Genomic DNA, 22,635 nt, shown 5'->3' with positions numbered 1-22,635 from the left:
TAAAAACATATAAGTGTTTGTCTGAATGAGATACATCTACTAACTTTTAATAAAGTTTGACTTTTTGCATAAATTTACTTATAAATACTATTTAATGTCGTTAGATAAATTTTCATCTTGTTTTTCCATTGTCATAAGTTATAAGAAAAATCATAATTTTAAGGAATAAAAAATTGAAATATACGTCATAATTCAACACTAATCACATTGAATTTTCACTAGAAGCTCTAAAGTTCAGTTATCTTCTATCCTTTTTTCGCTTATTGAAAGATTCGACACATACATAGGCCAAATTTAGTAAAATAGGATATTTAGAAAATTATTAAAACATATTTTACTGCATTTACTAGAGATTCTCTCTCTCAATTATATATATATATATATATATATATATATATATATATATATATACATATATCCTTAATGAATTTCCTTCTATGATTAGTTGCCAAATACTGTTATATTCCAAGATGATAATGTGCCAATACACATAGCCAAAAAATTTTGTCCTCTTTTAAGGAGCATTCGAATAATAATCAGCATAACATCAAATATCTTTACTGGATCACCGAAGAGACAATTGTAGATTTCTATCTCCAACATCATTGAAGCAATTGGCGAATGGTTTGGTACAAAAATGAAAGAAAATTCCGTTGTAAACTATTCAAATAATCGAGGAATCTATTTCAGCAATAATGTCAGGTGCTTTAAAAATAAATAGTGGTTCTTAAAACCTTATTAATAAATAAAAAATGTAAATAGATTAGATGTTTAAAGATTTTAAATAAATGATTATAAACTTAAACAATATTTTTCTACATATAATTCAAAATCGTCATAATTACTCCTACATATTTACTGATGTAATTATAGGATAGACATACCTGTACTCCTCTGGTAAACATATTGTTAGTATGAAGATGAACAGCGTTAAATTCTCTGATGCCGTCGAATTCTAAGACGATTTCTAATGGTTCTCCGCTCCTAAATTCGTTAGACCAGCCCACCCATCTGCTACCTGAAAATAAAACAAATTTGAATCGTAACATCGTATCTAATAATAATCGTAAATCATTCGAAATTGCTATACATTTCTGTTCGGTAAATGGAAGAGTCATCATTTCTTAGTGACGTATTGTAGAGTCTTAACGACTATTACGATATTTCTGATTATTTGCCATTAAGAAAATTCAACATAATTGTTAGGAATATGGAAGAATTTAACTTAATTAAGTTATTAAAATACTTTTTTTTTTCAGACATAGACTTATGGAAAGCTTGTTTCGATCGTCTTGTATTGAGTTCAGTACCAGTATACTTGACAAACATACACTATTAATAATTAATTAAATATAGATGAGGGCTTCTAACAGGTAAATTGAAAAGTCCCCGGCCTGGCACATAGATGGCGCTACTAGAAATAAATCCATATGTTTTTTAGTTAGCCCTAGCTCTCAAAAGATGCGTGTGGAAATTTGACAGCGGTCGGATCATTGGTTTGTGAATGATAGCATTTTGGGTGAAGCAACTTTTCTTATTGTGAAAAAAATACAGTTGAAGCAAAAACTTGGCTTGATGTCGACTTTCCGGACACAGACCCAGGACAACCAACCATCAAGGATTGGTATGTTAAGTTTAGACGTGGTGAAATGAACACCGAAGACGGTGAACTCAGTGGACGCCCAAAAGAGGTTGTTACCGACGAAAATAATAAAAAATCCAAAAAATGATTTTGAATGACCGTAAATTTAAATAGAATGAAATAGCGGAGACTCCGAAAGATATCAACTGAACGTGTACATTATATCATTCACGAATATTTGGATATGAGAAAGCTCTGTGAAAAATGGGTGCCGCGCGAGCTCACTTTTGACCAGTTTTTGTGTTGATATATATGATGATGGATGAAAAATGGCTCCATAATTTCAGTCCGAAGTCTAATTGACAGTCATCGTAGTGAACTGCATACAATGAACTTGCTCCGAAGCTTGGGAAAACGCAACAGTCAGCTGGCAAGTTTATGCAGTCTGTATTTGGCATGCGCATAGAGTACTTTTTTTTGCCTACCTTGAAAAAGGAAGGACAATTAACAGCCACTATTACATAGCATTATTGGACGGTTTGAAGAACGAAATCGCCGAAAAATGGCCACATGTGAAGAAAAGGAAAGTGCTGCTTCACCAAGGCAATGCACCGTGTTACAAGCCAGTAAAAAAGATGGCAAAAATCTATGAATTGGGCTTCTAATTGCTTTCTCATCCACCGCATTCTTCAGTTCTAGTGCCCAGCGACTATTTCCTGTTCTCAGATCTCAAAAGAATGCTCGCTGGGAAAACATTTTCGTCGAATGAAGAGGCGATCGCCGAAAGTGGGGCCTATTTTGAAGCAAAGGACAAATCGTACCACAAAAATAGTATCGAAAAGTTCGAGGGTCTCTATAATCAGTGTATTACCCTTGAAGCGAATTATGTTGAATAAAAGAAACTAATTTTGGCATATAAATTTCGGTGAGAGATAAAAGCACACAGTGGGGCAATAACAGACCAAATTAGCTGTTATTGTTGAGAAATTTTTATTGTGGTTTTAACAAAAGAAGACCAAAAACAAATAGATTGGTTGTTTGAAGAAATAATAATAGGAATTAAGGAGTAGAAGAAAACTTCTACTGATATGAGAAATTGACTGATTGGAAAAGAACTATGAAAAACTCTACTAATATTTCCAGGAACCGCTTTGTATGCAACAGTCGACATACGAAATCATTTTATCGACAATTAAGAAAGGAAAGTGAGGTTCAGTGTAGATGTGAGTTATTACTCAAAATCATATTCATATAGTCATTCAATCCTTTTTTAATTCTTGTTACTTTTCTATAGTATTTAATAATTTTTTTCCTCAAAAACCTTTCCATCAAGGAGATAATATAACAATTTTCAAGCTGCTATATGACACATGTCTCTAAGTTATGTGACATGATTTTTATGTTCTTGTGTCTGCTGAATCCTTTTCCTTTTTCCATAATACTTTGGGTTTTTCTCATTGGATGACCCGTTTCTCGACAAATTGGATAAACGTGTTGAACGAGTTATTATATTAAAATAAGAGATGGTTAATTACAAAAAGACATGGTCGTGATATATTGTCCCACTCTCTATCTTTGTACCATTAGTCCCAGCTTTAGGTGCAGTAGTGGTAAAATAACTTTATGTAGAGGTAACAATGTTTCTTGGAAGACGTTTTTTCACCAACTTTAAGCTCCCTCAGTGGCCAACTATTTTTAGTCCAGTTATTTACTCTGTCTTTGCTGTACCATGGTCACAAAAAGCAAGGGAATTTGATAAAACCAGCTTGTTATGTGGGTAATATGTATAAAATTTGAAAACATCCGCACACCTGCTAACCATGGTCTTCACTACATAGTATAAAACAAAGTCGCCTTTTCTGTCCCTATATCCCTAAGTGCGCTTAAATCTTTAAAACTACGCAACGGATTTTGATGCGGTTTTTTTCAATGGATAGAGTGATTCAAGAGGAAGGTTTATATGTATAATACATGCATAATATACTAAGGCAACATTGCTAATTTTAGAGGTTTCTAACGTGATGTCGTAAATTAACCTATTTTTTTAGGCTTATTTAGCAATTGGCAAAAACGCTGCCTAACCCTACGAGTTAGATCAAATTAATGTACTACAGTATTGTACACCATAAAAAGGTCTACAAAAAAGTCCGCGATGGTATATGTTTATCTTTTAGGGATAACCCACATTAACCATTTTTATTGTTTACTTTTTACGTGAGAAAATGGCTTATTTACGAAGCTATTTTAAGCAATACGGCATTAATCCTTATCGAATTAAGTACCTTAAATACAGTGTGCAATTAATATAGATCAATATGGTTCCTTACAGCATGTAAATTAAACAAATATTTTCGGAGATATTACAAATTTAAAATTTGCGTTTAAAAATGTGTAATGTAATAAAAATTGTATGAATTTAGATATTCCAAAGATAGCAGGAAATCTTCATAGTAAGTATAGGGGAAGAGGAATTGTTTTACTCCAAATTTAATGCGTGCAGGCCAAGGGCAGTAATGAATGAACCAAAAATACTGGATCATATATATTTTATGCCCGTGCAAAGTCGGAGCGGGCCGCTATGTTTTTATATACAACGTTCATATTTTTTCTGTAGTGTATTTAATCTAGTATCAGCATTGCACCCGTGCGAAGCCGGGGCGGGTCGCTTGTTATACAATAATTTATGAAGAAGTTGTAGGTCTTTTTGAGGAGTATGGAATGATCTGCAAGAATTGAAGTATAAAAGCTGTCATTGAAAAGCAGAATTGCTCTACGAATTATTCTTGATGAATCTATAAAACGACAGCACTGTGTTGTATCGTATTGGAGTACAGCAAAAAATTCTGACATCCTAGAGTATTTTCCATATAATTTTCGTTTTCAGCCCGTACAGATTTTTGTTAAAGATCTGTGTAATCCAATCTGCTAAATGAATGAAGATTTTTTAAAAGCCTATTTATTGGTATGCAGCAAATTTAGTAGATAACTTCATTAACAATTGGAAATATAGTATTATTCAACTGAACGGTATTATACTATTTTTATATAGACGCAACAATAAACAGCTATAATATTATTTACATACATGCAGGATTATAAAATCCACTCCAGCTAAATTAATCCAGAGTTTAATCAGTCGAATATTTATCATCGAATAAATCGGACGTGTATATGCTTTTAGTTGGAAATTTTGAGTTCACCGGAGACAATTAATAGCTTTTTGTTTAATTAATAAATAATAAATTAACCCACAGTCGAGATATTTCCGGTTTCGATAAATGAGTTTTTGTATCCGGGCAAAAATAGTCGGTTGTTTTTTTTGTTGTTGTTGTTTTAGCGAGAAACGAAAACTGTTCAAAAATACAGTTTTGCCAGTTAAAAGCGTGTTGGCGCTAGATAAATATTTTATTGTCTAAACGGTGACTTAAATTAAGACCGCGTCAAACAAAAAATTGTTTGAGCATTTTCGAATGGTTTCTACATATTTTAGATTGCTGAAAATAATTTTTTTTGTTATTATTTAGTTACTACATTGTTACTAGTCGTTCCCGACTAATCTACAATTTGTCTTTATGATAACTTAAATCTAGGTATATAACTAGGAGGACCCGTTGGCTCTATCTCACTCTCTGGTGAAATAATGTTTATACATGTCACTGCTGTATTTTTTATTATATACACCTCACTATACAACACTACACAAAATCAGATGGTTTGATTCTTTTGAGGCTGTGTCCTGTTCTGGAGGTATCCAAAAGTTGCAATACTTCAATATACTCATGAAAATGGAGTTTTTACTCAAGCCCCTTTGCAACTCTCTTGATTTCTTGACTGACTGTGGGTATCTGAAGGTCTCGATGTTGGTAATCAGTCCTAGAGTATTTGGGTACGCCCACGATACTTTTCAGGACTTTGTTTTGAAATATTTGTATTTTGTTTATGTTACTCTTTGCAGGACGTCCCTATAATTGAACTCTGTATATCCATATAGGTTTCAGTATTTGCTAATATAACAGCAATTTATTATGTACTGATAATTGTGATTTTCTTCCAATTAGCCAGTACATTTTCCTATATTTCAATTCCAGTCCTGGTTTTTTCTTTTTTATATGTTTCTTCCAGCAGAGTTTTGCGTCAAGATTCATTCCGAGATATTTAGCGTTGTTGCTATATGGAATGAGAGTATTATTTAATGTTATTGGTGCTTGTATGGTCTGATTGTAGGTGAACTGCACATGCACAGATTTACTTTCGTTAATTATTATTTTCCAAGTTTGTGTCCATTTATTTATATTATCAATTTCCTGTTGTAATTTTCGAGAGGCTTCTTCACTTCGTACACTTCTTTGTAGTTCACCTGTTTTAGCTTCTTTTATTATAGAGTAAGCTTCTTCTTGTTTATGTGTAAACATTCTGGTTGTAATGTACCATTCTAGTAGTTCAGTGTGTGGTTTTGGCAACATTTTCTGTAGTTTATGAACAAGGCCTTCGTGCCATACCTTATCGAAGGCTTGTGCTACATAGAATTGATAGGCTTTTTCAATAATATCTGTTATTCTGTGGACCTGGTCAATTGGTGAATGCTTGCTAATAAATCCAAACTGGTGTGTTGGTATTGGTCTTTTTTTCTCCCGATGAGATAACGAAAATAATGTAGCAACGATTCTATGGCACCAAGAAAAGGACGTCCTCTGAGATACATTGTTACCTCAATATAAATTCTTTTAACCATGGCAGCACATAACTGCAGTTGGAAAAGATGGATATTGCTTTAAATATATAGGTTCCAAGATTTTAGGCCTCTCAGAAGAAAAAGTTGTTGTTTCTAAGGTAAGGTTATAGAAAAATTCTAGACAAATACCAACACCCTAACTAAAAGCAAATTCTTAAAAGAATGCTAACACATTTAAATGTTTAGGTTGCCTTATGACTCTAAAAGTGCATTTTCTTTATTTCTACTTCAATTACCGTCAGGAAAATTTGGAAAATGTAATTGAAGAATAGGGCGAACGATTTCATTAGGACGTTAAATAGTTGGATGCTTTAAAGACATTTTTTGCTATAACGACATGCTTTTCTACATTCTTGCCACAAGAGAAGCTTTAGCATTTCTTCTAAGGTTTTTGAAGCTTTCCCACAGAAAATACATTGAATAATATCAATTAAAGGTCTATTATCTTCTTTTATTTCAATGTAATGATATACATATACTGATATTGTCAATAAACGTGTAATAATATGGCAAAAAGAAAATCATTTCTACATTTAAAACACATAAATTATGCCACAAAACCTAAAAACAGCTTAGAATTTGCCTTTGTAGACCCATGTTAATACTTTATTAAACGCCACGAATTTATTCCAACGTTTGATATAGTTTTCGGGATATCCCAATCATCTAAAAGACATGGACTACATGTATCAAATTATGCATTTCTTTTGTGATGGAAAACTACGCGAATTAGCATAGTGGTGGATGATTTAATGTCTCAACTGTCCGCACTCATACATTTATGGATCTGTCATCGATTCGGGACACTTTTAATAAAAGAAAGAAATCAAATTCGCCGGCAGTCATAAAGGCCGTCATGCGGAAAATTGTATACAGCAGAAGAACTTAATAAACTCCCATTGTGCCCCCAGAGATGAAGACATTACGTCCGATACAACGATTTTATCGAATATAAAAGCGCTCTAGGATTGTGATGGCCTACTAAAAGCGAATACAGTCTAATTTAAGGACGTATTAAGTGGGTTTAATCTATTACCGCACATCCGTTATTATTTATTACTGGTTTTTGAAGGACTAGAATACTCAATAATATTTCTAGGCAATTGTTTTAGATACAGGGTGGCATATCTGTGACGTTTTATGGTAATATTTATATACCATATATTTACTATCTACTGCAGGTCAATATATTTTTACGATGTTCGAATGCCCACCAGACAGAAGGAGGCGTGCTTCTGACTAATCTTACAGAGCTCACTACTTCTGCTCACTACTGAACGACAATATACTCACAAAATACAAAGAGAAATAGGAATTAAATTCAGGTCTTCAACAAGTGTCAATTAAATCCCATCATGCCATCTACATTGGTGCAGTGGTCAAGGCGACAGAACGGTGCTCCTGCTGTTGCGATAGTTCCGGATTCGAATTCTGCTGGTGCATGGATATGAATTTTGTTTGTGATTGTAATTGTTACTGTATATGTCTTTAGAGGAAACACTGCAAAATCCAACAAATAATAGCCATCCCAGTCACGCCAGTAACCAGGCTGGGTAAGACTGGACGTCTTCTGGGATGGTCTTTAAGTTGGTTACTGGCCCGTCGGTGGGCTTAATGCCGAGGTCAGTGGTTCAGAGCCCACATTAAACTGTAGCTCCAGTCCAAATATATTCTCATTGGTAAAATGAAGGCTTTTAAAATATTTTTAAAAAACGCCATCACTATTTGATTACAAAATAGCAATAATAAATATGGTTTTTTATACATCTTTTCAAAATTTTTTCAAACGAAACAATTATATATTGTATATATAAACAGTTATATAATTTTTGTTTCATAAAAATGAAACATATTATCATTCAAATTGAAGGAATATCTTAAAGAGAGCTTCTTTTTATATCGACGTAATATTTTCGTACGAAAGTTGCAAAAATATATGTACGGAAACAATATGAATCATAAGATGTAAGGATGGTAGTTGCGAAGTTTACCACGTCATAAAATTTTATACGTTGTACGCCGTAAAGAATCTAGGCAATTGTTACAAACTAATAAACATTAGAAAATCTCAGCTTTGTATTTTAGCTTATAACCGCAATATGTGTTGTGAAATAGGCTATGGGCGGGTAAGGCGTTGTTTATTTTGGCGTTTTTACGACAGATAGTCGTCAATTTTTTTATGACGGAAATGTTTTAGCACACCTTAGACACAACATATAATATACTGATGGGGTATTGTTTCAAACTGTGACATAACGTGCGAGGTGTAAAGCTCAGACAGTCGTGAGCTTGATTTTTATTCTATCGTAATTTCAATATACATAGTGTTTAAAATGTAAATGAATTCCCACTCGTTGCTAATTTTTGTTAGGATTATTTTATAACCATTATCTCTTCATATCAAAAGATCCTTTCTTAGTTGGGGGCATCAACTTTATCAATCATTTTCTCTGGCCAGAACAACCGCCAGACTTCAATATAATGAAGCGGTTATGGGAAGTTTTGACAAGTGAGGAATAGGTTTCCATCTCCAACATCATTAAACAATTGGTTTCATCCGTTGGAACATTCTGCTGGAAACCTTTTAGGCGTTCTATGAATCTATTTTGTAATAGTTGCAGCTATGATTTTTTGTTGTCCATCTTTGTTGTCCATTTTTGTTTAAAGTAACCTAAAAGTGTCTGTAATAACCGCTTGTTAAAAAAACTATTTATTTTGAAGATAATAATTTAAAGATATAATTAAAAAATAACTGAAGATCATAATTAACTGTTTTATGATACTCCAGTTATATAATTAAATTAGTAGAAAAGTGTAGCGGTTAAGTTCTTAATATTACTAGCATTTTCCAAGATGATAATGCGACCATACACGTAGCTAAAATTATTCAGTCTTAGTTTGAGGACCATATCTTTAAATATCTTGAATAATCTTGTATATATTGCCCGACCTCAACATGTCGAATCGTTTTAGGAAATTTTAAAGCAGATAGTGAAGAATAAATATCCAACCCCAATATTATTGAACAAATTGACGGAGACTGTTTCATCCGTTGGAACATACCGTTGGAAATTTTTTGGACATTCTACGAATCTATTTCACGAAGAATTGCAACTATTTTAAAGGTAGTTGGTGCCTGAAAAATTTATTCAAAATTTAATATTGTGTATACGTCAGATGTTCGTATTCTTTTGTCCGTCCCATGGATCCATAAGTCATCCGTTGGAACATTCCGTCAAAAACTATTTGGACATTCTACAAATCTATTTGGAGAAAAATTACAGCTAATTTAAAAATAAACGGTGATTAAACATTTTATTAATAAACTAGCGACCCGCCCCGGCTTCGCACGGGTGCAATGCTGATACTAAATTAAATACATTACAGAAGAAATATGAACGTTGTATATAAAAACATAGAGGCCCGCTCCGACTTTGCACGGGCATAAAATATATATGCCTATGTCACTCAATGAAAACATGATTAAAATCGATCCAGTATTTTTGGTTCATTCATTACTGCCCTTGGCCTGCACGCATTAAATTTGGAGTAAAACAATTCCTCTTCCCCTATACTTACTATGAAGATTTCCTGCTATCTTTGGAATATCTAAATTCATACAATTTTTATTACATTACACATTTTTAAACTCAAATTTTAAATTTGTAATATCTCCGAAAATATTTGTTTAATTTACATGCTGTAAGGAACCATATTGATCTATATTAATTGCACACTGTATTTAAGGTACTTAATTCGATAAGGATTAATGCCGTATTGCTTAAAATAGTTTCGTAAATAAGCCATTTTCTCACGTAATAAGTAAACAATAAAAATGGTTAATGTGGGTTATCCCTAAAAGATAAACATATACCATCGCGGACTTTTTTGTAGACCTTTTTATGGTGTACAATACTGTAGTACATTAATTTGATCTAACTGGTAGGGTTAGGCAGCGTTTTTGCTAATTACTAAATAAGCCTAAAAAAAAAGGTTAATTTACGACATTACGTTAGAAACCTCTAAAATTAGCAATGTTGCCTTGGTATATTATGCATGTATTATACATATAAACCTTCCTCTTGAATCACTCTATCTATTGAAAAAAACCGCATCAAAATCCGTTGCGTAGTTTTAAAGATTTAAGCGCACATAGGGATATAGGGAGAGAAAAGGCGACTTTGTTTTATACTATGTAGTGATTAATATAGTGTACATGTCAGTTGTTCCATATATCCATACGTTATCCGTTGGAACATTCTGGTGGAAACTACACCATTTTAAAAGCCATAAATAAATCATATAAATAAATATTGTGTATGTGTCAAGTATTCATATTATTTTATCCATTCTCCGTATTTATAAAAAAAAATTGTTTATAGCATGCCAAAATTACGGGTAATAACTGCTTAATAAAAAAATATTTATATTAAAGATAATGTTCATAATTAACAGTTTTATGATTCGCCACTTCTTTAAATCGACGACACAGCAAGTACGGCGGTTAACCGAGGTTCGTGATCAACCATACGGTTAAAAATTTTCATTAACCACTCGACAGGCGCCGCACAAAGGTATTTAAAATTCATATATTCGACATTATCTTCAGATAAGGTCCGTAGAGCCTGCACGACGAGTGATAACGGCGAGGCGAATTCGGCACAGTTCAAAAGGTTCCTCTTATCGGTACAATCGGAATGTGTAGGCACGTACTAACAACAAAAGTATAGCGAAGGCGAGAGATGAGAATGTCTGAGCGCCCTCCCGCGTTGCTCTCTTTACCTATAGGCGACTTTTAAGGTAATTGAAAGGCCGATAATATTTACCGTCGTGTTTATCCGAGATGTTTTTGAGGAGAAAATGGCTACGATATGAATTTTTCGTCTCGGATGGGAAATGAGTTCCTCCACCCTTTTATGTGTGCTGTGGAGCGTTTTTGTAAAACCCTTCATTATTGTTATAAAATCTATTTACATAAATTATACTAATATTATGTGCTAAAAATAAATTAATATAATTCTTAAGTAAAATTTGTTTTTTTATATAATACTAGCGAGCCGCCCCGGCTGCGCACGGGTGCAATGCTGATACTAAATTAAATACACTACAGAAAAAATATGAACGTTGTATATAAAAACATAGCGGCCCGCTCCGAAAATATATATGCCTATGTCACTCAATGAAATCATGATTAAAATCGATCCAGTATTTTTGTTTCATTCATTACTGCCCTTGGCCTGCACGTATTAAATTTGGAGTAAAACAATTCCTCTTCCCCTATACTTACTATGAAGATTTCCTGCTATCTTTGGAATATCTAAATTCATACAATTTTTATTACATTACACATTTTTAAACGCAAATTTTAAATTTGTAATATCTCCGAAAATATTTGTTTAATTTACATGCTGTAAGGAACCATATTGATCTATATTAATTGCACACTGTATTTAAGGTACTTAATTCGATAAGGATTAATGCCGTATTGCTTAAAATAGTTTCGTAAATAAGCCATTTTCTCACGTAATAAGTAAACAATAAAAATGGTTAATGTGGGTTATCCCTAAAAGATAAACATATACCATCGCGGACTTTTTTGTAGACCTTTTTATGGTGTACAATACTGTAGTACATTAATTTGATCTAACTGGTAGGGTTAGGCAGCGTTTTTGCTAATTACTAAATAAGCCTAAAAAAAAAGGTTAATTTACGACATTACGTTAGAAACCTCTAAAATTAGCAATGTTGCCTTGGTATATTATGCATGTATTATACATATAAACCTTCCTCTTGAATCACTCTATCTATTGAAAAAAACCGCATCAAAATCCGTTGCGTAGTTTTAAAGATTTAAGCGCACTTAGGGATATAGGGACAGAAAAGGCGACTTTGTTTTATACTATGTAGTGAGTAGTTAAGCTAAATTGTTAAAAAAAAACTAGTTCAAATCATCCGAAAATTCCTTCACTTGCCCTTAAAGTTCTCAGACCATCTTCGTAAATCCAATAAATGGAGTTATATTGTTATCAATAATATTTATTTATAGAAGATAAAAGGAACAACATATTCCTCATTCCGATTCTAGTTTGATCCATAAATCGATGTGGAAAAATATATCGTATTGGGCGTATATCTCATAACAAATAATAAATGCCCAACAACAAAGCAAACACTAAAAGAAAACAAAATAAACATTTTTTCTTCGAAAGAAAAGTATTTCTCTGTCGAAAATGTCCGAATCCGAAAATCCTATGTCTGAAACTCTTCTAAATAATTTATACGAATTTTTTTCAACACTGGGGGGGCTTTAGGTTTGATATTTCAAGTATAATTGAAGCATAAGGTTGGAGGAAAAATTTATTTTGGTTTTCTTCTAATGGATGGTTTTAAATTCACTTATATCTAGTAGGACTTGTTCAAAGAAGCTTCAAAAGAGTTTTTAGGCATAATTGTGGCTTTTAAGAACGCTCTGAAACTTATTTCAGCTACAAACAGGCAATTTTACCATGAAAATGACAATAAGTTATCAATAGAACTGTCTCTATCGAAAACATTCTGTAGTTTATGGTATGTAATATGCCTCTGTGTGTAAGTGGTAATATACTTAAAAATATATGGAAATAACGAAATCAGTATGTTTTTCAAGCATAATCGACCCTTGTATCTACAAAAACAAGATTAATTATGTTGGAAAATCTAGTTCATCCAAGGAGGTCATGCTGGATATGTACAGGAATTAATGTTTGTTTTAAATTGTCTTGTAAAACTTTGAGTTATTAATAAAGATTACTTGGCTTGAGGCTTAATTTGAATGAGTATTATTTCAATTAAAAGTGTTTTCATTCTGGACCATGATATAGAAACTTGTATTCATTTTTCTCGGCTATTTGTTAGTCGATCCTAAAACGAATATGGAGGTGCACCAAAATGTCAAACCAACGCTGTCAAAACAAAGTTCTTTAATTAGTTACCAATTCTTATCGCTACGTAACCAACGAAGAACTGCACGATGATCTCAAAATCGAATGCACGAAAAAAAGTTACTATATGACGGCAATATATGTAAAGAATACAAATACTGGACAACTCGCAGGAGACCAGAAGATTTAAATAAAGGAAACCAAACGATCTTGTACAGTGTAAAGATATGACTCTTAACTTTTAATCAATTAGTTTAATTTTATTTGTTTGTGCATTGATATGAACACAAATTAGTTTGTAAATTAAGATTGTCTAAGCATATCAGTTATGTGGATATTCGTCAAGAAATAACGAAACCAGTATGTATTTCAAGCGTAATCGACCCTTGTATCTGCAAAAACGAGATTAATTATGTTGGCAAAATCTAGTTCATCCAAGCAGGTCATGCTGGATATGTACAGGAAATAATGTTTTTAAATTGCCTTGTAAAACTTTGAGTTATAAAGACTTTATTATACTATAATAAAGATTACTTGGCTTGAGGCTTAATTTGAATGAGTATTATTTCAATTAAAAGTTTTTTCATTCTGGATCAATATATAGAAACCTGCATTCATTTTTCTCGGCTATTTGTTAATCGATCCTAAAACGAATATGGAGGTGCACTAAAATATCAAACCAACGCTGTCAAAACAAAGTTCTTTAATTAATTACCAATTCTTATCGCTACGCAACCAACGAAGAACTGCACGATGATCTCAAAATCGAATGCACGAAAAAATATTACTAAATGATGGCAACATATGTAAATAATACAGATGCTGTATAACTCGCAGGAGACCAGAGGATTGAAATAAAGGAAACCAAACGATCTTGTGAAGTGTAAATATATTACTCTTAAGTTTTGCTCAAGTAGTTTAATTTTATTTGTTTCATTGCGTTGATATTGACAAAAATTAGTTTATAAATTAAGATTGTCTAAGCATACCAAACCTAAAAGCTTCGTTTATGCTGTGATAATAAATCTAATAATTTATTATAATTAACCAACTTGTATTATTTATCGTTTTGTTCTAAAACACTACTTACCAGATTGTTCTCCGCTGAGTTGCTTTTGATAATCATCATCGCCGTAAAGACCGTCGACCAGTTGACCTAATCCACCCTTCATTTGTCGTCCCTCTAATGTACCGTCATAACTTATGTCCTCCAGATCGATATCGGGTTCACGGACTTCACCGCGTGGAGCATCATATCGAATAATACTTTCTGCAAAAAGAAAGAAAAATATTGGAAAAAAACTGTGTAATTCTTATGTTTTCCATAAGAAAAAATATACAAAAAGCATCAAGTATAACACTTTATTTTAAATTATTGTGTTTCTTCTTAGTTTAGTTTCTGTATCTAGTAGATTTTGTTACAATAATTTTATCGGCCTGGAGTATTGAGAAATGGTTTATTTGATCAAATAATTGTTGTTTGTATTGTTAATAATGTAGACTTTGATCCGCATAACCATTACTGTGGTATTGAACTGTGGGGTACTAGTAGCAAATCCACTATAGCTATGCTGCAGAGGTTCCAGAAGTGCGATAAGCGCGATATCTTCTTGAAACCCATTACGAGTGTGATTCAAAGTGTTCATGCAAAGTGTTCTGAAAGACTGCTAGTGCAACCCAATGCAGTCGCCAAACAGTTAAATGTGCGCGATGACAATGAAGTGTGTAGATTCAAACGCATACTACCATACAAAGTGATCAATAGACAGATAGAGTGTATATATACTCCCTCCTTTGTCAACTTGGCATCCAGTGTCATGACTATGTATATGGTTGCTCTAGAGCCAATTAGGCACTATCATATAATCTGTTTTTGTGTAATTTTAACTGACATGGACATTATCGCTATTTCTTAGCCCTACCGGTAATGTCGTTTACAACTACTTGTAATTTATTTGTAACATTAAATTTGGTTACTGTTACTACTTGGCAGTAAGTGACATCGTTGGTACACAGTATTCTATAAGTTGACTTGGGTAGTTTATGCAGTCTATTTAAAGTTTTTTGTACATACGTTATCAGGATATTTATTATACTGCTTGCCGCAATTTGCAAATTCGTAAATACTTTCCTTCTCTTGATATTCTAGTTAAAAAGAGACACAGTGCCGTCTGATTAGTTAGAACACGTAAACGAATGAGCATGTCAAAGTCGTCCGGTTGTCAGACGTATACAAAATTCTTGAAAGCAATAGTGATAAGAGGTTATAACCTTAACCTATAAACTATTGTGGGTGTATGAGTAACTATAAGTTTTTAGATGTACTATAATGTTAAAATAAATTATATTTGATAACATTTTTGCTAAATTATTTTATTTAGAATAAAATTTTGTTGTATGTCAAAGCCAGACTGAACTAAAACTCAGAGTTGATGCGGCAACATTGCGACGTTTTGATGTCACAAATTTAAATGACGTATGTACAAAATAACTTTGGACATACTATATTTGCTGTTCTCTTTTTGATATAGTAGCATTATTTGAAGTTGTCTTGTTTTTGTAAATTAACCACAAATAATTATTCATCGAAACAGTTCTGCTTCTGTGTCCCGTTGTTGAGTTTCATCAGTTCATAATTTCTTGTGCATCTATTCTAAATCCATTCGAATCCCTTGGTTTCGTTTTCTAGTGATGGTATACGGAATGTATTGATAATTGTTTCGTTTATCGTAAAGATATTGGAATGGAGAAAAGGCAGTTATAAAATGTTTTCATTACAATCTTATGTAGTTTAATGATCATATACTTACATAATTATAACAAATGACAAAATTTTCATCACATTTATTATATAATTGTTTGCCCACAAATAAGAATACTTATAATAAAAAATATGTTCGGTGAAAATCTCAGGGCAAAATAGTTAGCGGCTTGGTTATCTCCAAAATGTAATCCATGGATTGTTATGCAGTATTAAATCTTAAGATGTCGAATAACTAGTGAATGATTTGCTACGAAAATTTAAAATGATAGGGTGCAGAATGTCTTTAAAAATACATTTCTTGTTTCTTCTTTCCTTCTTCCTTAATATTGGAATGTTGAGTGATGGACAGGATGAAAACTGAGTGTAGAGGAAGATGGAATATGAAAATGTTAACAGATTACTGCTGGTTTGTAATGAAATATTATTCTACTTTTCACAAAAGGAAAAGTGAATATTTTGTCATCATCTTTCAGAATATATTGCTCATTTTTTCTATTGACCACTTAAACCTCAGCTATTTTTATTCACTGTCTATTTATATATGTATATATGTATATATGTATATATGTATATATGTATATATGTATATATGTATATATGTATATATGTATATACGTATATATGTATATATGTATATATGTATATATGTATATATGTATATATGTATATATGTATATATGTATATATGTATATATGTATATATGTATATATATATATATGTATATATGTATATATATATATATATATATATATATATATATATATATTACTATTTCTTTGTAAAATTGATAATATATATAAATAAATATGATTTAAAAATTTCATACTGTCTTTATTTAATTATTGTACTTTAATTTGTCATAACTTTAAAATGGTTTGTGTTAAAAAAATCGTTTAGGTTTTTTTGTCCAGCAGGTACATTTTGATAAAAAGATGCAGTTCTATTTAATATTGCAGAACAAAAGAAATTGTAACACAGTATTATTTAGCAATCGGTTCTGCATTGGTATCATGTTAATATCCTTTCTCTTAGTCCTTTGTTGACAAGTTTCAGCCATGAAACGGTTGCATATGTTTTTTCCGTTCGTGTTTTTTTTTCTCTTTACGAATCCGGAGCGATTTTTTTTCTCGCCCGCAGGGAGAAAAGGAGGAAGGTATGATAGAGGTCGTCCCGTGTCTACCCCGAGGCCAATTTGGTTTCGGGGGTAAAGCAATTACGGACCTTTTGCGGTCATGCCGCTTTTTAAGAGCCTTTTTGATCGATAGATTTGGGGTTATTTAATAGAAAAGGGTATCTAATAGGCGTTAGGAAATCTGTTTTGTGTTCGATACTACAGATTCTCGATAATTCTCGTTCTTCGTCATGACGAGTTTACTGTCAAGACTCTTCGTCAAATATCATCGATGTTTCGTGGTGATGTCGAAAGTTCTGTAGGTTTTCTGAGATTTGAGATTTTTTTTTATTAATTAGCTAAAAGCTCATTGTTTTGACCTAATTGCTGGAAGAATCTTAAAAGAGTTTTCAGAAAAGCGCATCAAATTTATAACATTCATATTTAATGCCATGCTAAGACCTAATTACTTTCTTAGCACTTGGAAAGTGGTTCAAATCATTATGATTCTTAAACCTGGGAAAAAATTAGAAGACGTCTTTTCTTATAGTCCTGTAAGGAAAACTATACATTAAGAGACTCAAAATAATAGCAGAAAAGAGAAATATTATAGCAGAAGTAATAAACTTGGAACAACATAACAAATACATAGATTAGTCAACCAAATTAAAAAAACTTAAACGCTAAAAAATATTTCTCCGTTGCATTTCTCTATATATCTCATATATAGGTGCATTCGATAAGGTGTGGCACACTGGACTGCATGTTAAATTGAAAAAGCTTTATTTTGCCCGATACGCACTTTCATCTGCTGAAAGCATACCTCACAGACAGAAATTTTATATTCAAACAGGGTGACGAATACACTGATCTACACCCAATATGTTCGGGTTGTCCACAGGTCAGTGTTCTTGGCCCATTGTTATATCTATTGTATACAGCTGACATATCGACCTCAAGAAACACTTTTGTTGCAACATATGCTGACGATTCAGCGATTTTGTCGTCACACGAGGATCCAATATCAGCCACAAAAAGCTCCAATTTAATCTTAACAAAGTCCAATTGTCGTTGAAAACGTGGCGTATTAAAGCAAATGAGAGAAAATCTACCATGTGACATTCGCCCTTTGTAGAATTACATGTCCATCAGTAAAATTGAATAATCATGAACTTACGCAAGCAGACGACGTTAAATATCTGGGAATGCATTTTGATCGACATCGTTTGACATGGAAAAATAATCATTGTGATAAAACTCAAACAGCTTGTGCTTAAACTAAATCAAATGTATTGGCTGATAGGGCGTAAATCCAAATTATCATTAGATAACAAGGTTTTGCTCTATAAGTCAATACTTAGGCCTATTTGGATTAATGGTATTGAACTGCGGGGTACTACTAGCAAATGTAACATAGATATCCTCCAGAGATTCCAGAATAAAGTGTTGCGAGTCATCGTCGATGTCCCATATTACGTCTCCAACAAACTGATTCAGAGCGATATCCCCTTAGAACCCATAACGAGTGTGTTCGAAGTGATAATGTCGAGATGTCACTTTGAGGTAATCCATTATTATTCGATGTGCTCTTTTTATCAAAATAGCATTGCATTTTTGTTGTAACATGAAGTTAATGTAACTGCTTTATTGAAAGAAATGTTGAAAGAAAGAATATTAAAGACTGTGAAAAAGAACCTGTCTTCTTTACACACAACAGGAAAATTAATCATCGATTGAATTGAACCGGTGAATTTTCGATCTGCGCTTATCTGATCTGCCAACCATACTATTCTGAAACAATATCGTTATTCATTCTTTTTTTCCTTAATCATCTAAAACTTACGAAATATATGAAGATGACAGAAGCAAGTGTTCACGCCATTTTATTGATTCATTAGTTATTTCGGGCATGCTTATCGGCCTTCGTTTGTCATGAGATTGTGAGTATTTTAATGTGGTACCAGATCTTTCATGATCCTTTGAGATCCTTACACCAATAATTTAAATTAAAACATTTAATATTACTAACATTAACTGGAACATTTGCTGTTCTTCAGTTCGAATAATGTTTACAATCCTTGGCGTTGTTAACAAAGTATTGTAAAATTTAATTGTTTTTGAAAATATTTCATTAACGTTATTTAATAATAAATAACGACCCATATAACTTTTGCCCATAATTTTTTTATCACCGCCTCTAAACTGTTTAGTTAAATTTAACGTCCCTAAATAATATATAGCCGTTATATTTTAATAGAGGTATTTCAGTTGACGTTTTGATATAATATTAAATATTATGTCATTTTTGTTATGTTTATAGGTATCCAGATGTTAGTCAAGCTATTTTTAACAGGAAATTATTTTTTTATTACTGCTATTATATATATATATATATATATATATATATATATATATATATTCACACGGGTGCAATGCTGATACTAAATTAAATACACTACAGAAAAAATTTGAACGTTGTATATAAAAACATAGCGGCCCGCTCCGACTTTGCACGGGCATAAAATATATATGCCTATGTCACTCAATGAAAACATGATTAAAATCGATCCAGTATTTTTGGTTCATTCATTACTGCCCTTGGCCTGCATGCATTAAATTTGGAGTAAAACAATTCCTATTCCCCTATACTTACTATGAAGATTTTCTGCTATCTTTGGAATATCTAAATTCATACAATTTTTATTACATTACACATTTTTAAACGCAAATTTTAAATTTGTAATATCTCCGAAAATATTTGTTTAATTTACATGCTGTAAGGAACCATATTGACCTATATTAATTGCACACTGTATTTAAGGTACTTAATTCGATAAGGATTAATGCCGTATTGCTTAAAATAGCTTCGTAAATAAGCCATTTTCTCACGTAAAAAGTAAACAATAAAAATGGTTAATGTAGGTTATCCCTAAAAGATAAACATATACCATCGCGGACTTTTTTGTAGACCTTTTTATGGTGTACAATACTGTAGGACATTAATTTGATCTAACTCGTAGGGTTAGGCAGCGTTTCTGCTAATTGCTAAATAAGCCTAAAAAAATAGGTTAATTTACGACATCACGTTAGAAACCTCTAAAATTAGCAATGTTGCCTTAGTATATTATGCATGTATTATACATATAAACCTTCCTCTTGAATCATTCTATCTACTGAAAAAAACCGCATCAAACTCCATTGCGTAGTTTTAAAGATTTAAGCGCACATAGGGATATAGGGACAGAAAAGGCGACTTTGTTTTATACTATGTAGTGATATATATATATATATATATATATATATATATATATATATATATATATATATATATATATATATGTAGGAGCTATCAGTGTCTCATGATAATATTTGAAGTAAAACGTGCAGATATTTGCTGACTTAGCCTATTCATAGGATACAGTGTGTTTTACTTTATACACTGTATGTCAATTTACAGTAATAAATTGAATACTAAAATTAACCCTGTTACAATTTGGTAACATTTTGAAACGTTTAATATGAAGAGACTTTTATTCCCAATGTGTTCCCAATTCCACATTTTCAAGGTGGAATAGAATTTCAAAATATATTTAATATAATGTGACTGGTTTAGTCGTACAGGTGTGCATGAAGCCAGTATATTTTTCGACCAGATTCGAATGATTTTATCAAGTTTTTACAGCCCGCTATGATAAACAGAAATTTCCAGTAACGTACAGACAATGTATGAACCAATATTGTCACTGATGTCAAGCAAGGTAAAAGAATCTAAACATATAGCTAGTTGAAGAATTCAAAGGAAAACTTGATATGTTAAAGCATGTCTAAACACCGATTTTGTAAAGTACTTGATGACGTATTGTAGTTACACATGCTTATAAGACTATTAGGCTATTATTAGAATGAAATCCAAGATTACAATATGTGCATTTTATTTACTCAAATATGACAAGGTAATTTGATACAATATGGAGCTGCATCATTAAATATATATATATATATATATATATACTTTTTTGTTCATCATTTGTTTTGTTTATTGTAGCCTAATAGTAATCTATAAGCAACTTTTCTGTGGTGAAGTATAACATAATTAATTCAAATAAAATCGAAGCGCGCTAGGAAGTTCACATCATTCAGAGAATGCGAAAATGGTGGTTAGAAAACGGTAGCTGAAGTCAATGGTTCGTAGCACTTCTGATATTTATTATAGGTGTTTCATTTAAAATTTAAAATACATGTATTTTTAATAATCTATCTGTAGTATATTATTATTATATATCAATGATTTTGTAGTTCTTTATGGCAATCATCTAGCCTATAGACAACGTCTGATGGGTACGCTAGTTAACGAATATAATATAGAATATTAGTTCATGATATTAGGAAGGAAATGTTTCTTAGCAAGGTTATTGGTTTTCAGTTAGACAGACAAATCGACAAATCAAAGACTGTTAGTCGGTTTCTAACAAGAATGTCCTTACATGCCCGTCCATAGTTTAATACATCTTATTCCCCGGGTAACGAATTTCCTGCGCTCTCCTGTATATTTAATAAAATCCCGGGAGGGGGACAGGCGAGGCATAAAAACTTTTTATATAACCCTCTTAGTCTGAACAGCTTCGGCTTTTTAGAAGTGCCAAGTTCCGCGAGTAAACTTTTCGCCGGCTTTGAATTATAAATACGCTGTTTGGAAATTTTAAATTAGGAGTATTTTTATTCCGTCTTTATGTGTTTTTCCTTCTCCCCCTGCCCCGTCCGTTACCGGCTCTCGCTCGGAAATCAAAACGATTTTTAATTAACGGATTGAATGGTTCCGTTTAATGCCGGAACAGGTAGGTTGAAGTGCGCGAGAATAGGGAAACGAAATAGTTTTAATTGTCCAAATAATCGAAATATTTATTACGGCACTGGATGTAACATGTCAAAACACATTTTTCAAGGTGATATACTGATTATAGCGAGCTAACTTTTCGATACCATTTGTGTAGTACGATTTGTCCTTTGCTTCAAAATAGGCCTCAGTTTCAGCGATCATCTCTTCATTCGACGAAACTTTCTCCCCAGCGAGCATTCTTTTGAGACCTGAGAACAGGAAATGGTCGCTGGGGTCTAGATCTGGAGAATGCGGTGGATGAGGAAGCAGTTCGAAGCCCAATTCATGGATTTCTGCCATCGTTTTCACTTATTTGTGACACGGTGCATTGTATTGGTAAAGCAGCACTTTCTTTTCCTTTAAATGCAGCCATTTTCGGCGATTTTGTCCTTCAAACGATGCAATAATGCTATATAATAATCGCTGTAGATGGTCCTTCCAGGTAGTCAATGAAAGTAATTCCATGTGTATTCCAAAATACAGACACCATAACCTCGCCAGCCGACTATTGCGTTTTCCCACGCTTTGGAGCGGGTTCATCGAGTGCAGTCCACTGGGATGACTGTCGGTTAGACTTCGGAGTGAAATGTGGAGTCACGTTTTATCCATTGTCACATATCGACGCAAAAACTTGGGTTTATTAGGCTTA

The 22,635-nt window shown here is 32.5% G+C and overlaps 1 protein-coding gene across 1 annotated transcript in view; it reads right to left on the bottom strand.

Annotated features, from left to right (window-relative positions):
- LOC143197969 (discoidin domain-containing receptor 2) overlaps positions 1–22,635 on the bottom strand; it is a 623,414-nt gene that overhangs the window by 158,199 nt on the left and 442,580 nt on the right. The window contains exons 6-7 of the mRNA XM_076406850.1: positions 14,325–14,504; positions 885–1,018 (exon numbers count right to left, since the gene is read on the bottom strand). Of these exons, the coding sequence (XP_076262965.1) occupies positions 885–1,018; positions 14,325–14,504 (314 nt within the window). The remainder of the gene's footprint in view (positions 1–884; positions 1,019–14,324; positions 14,505–22,635) is intronic.

Source organism: Rhynchophorus ferrugineus, unplaced genomic scaffold, assembly GCF_030347505.1.
Source record: "Rhynchophorus ferrugineus isolate W39M unplaced genomic scaffold, kcgeb_rfMv2 rfM6, whole genome shotgun sequence".
NCBI classification, from domain to species: Eukaryota; Metazoa; Arthropoda; class Insecta; order Coleoptera; family Curculionidae; genus Rhynchophorus; species Rhynchophorus ferrugineus.
Note: the sequence above shows the minus strand (reverse complement) of the source record. Positions and strands in the feature narration are given on the sequence as shown.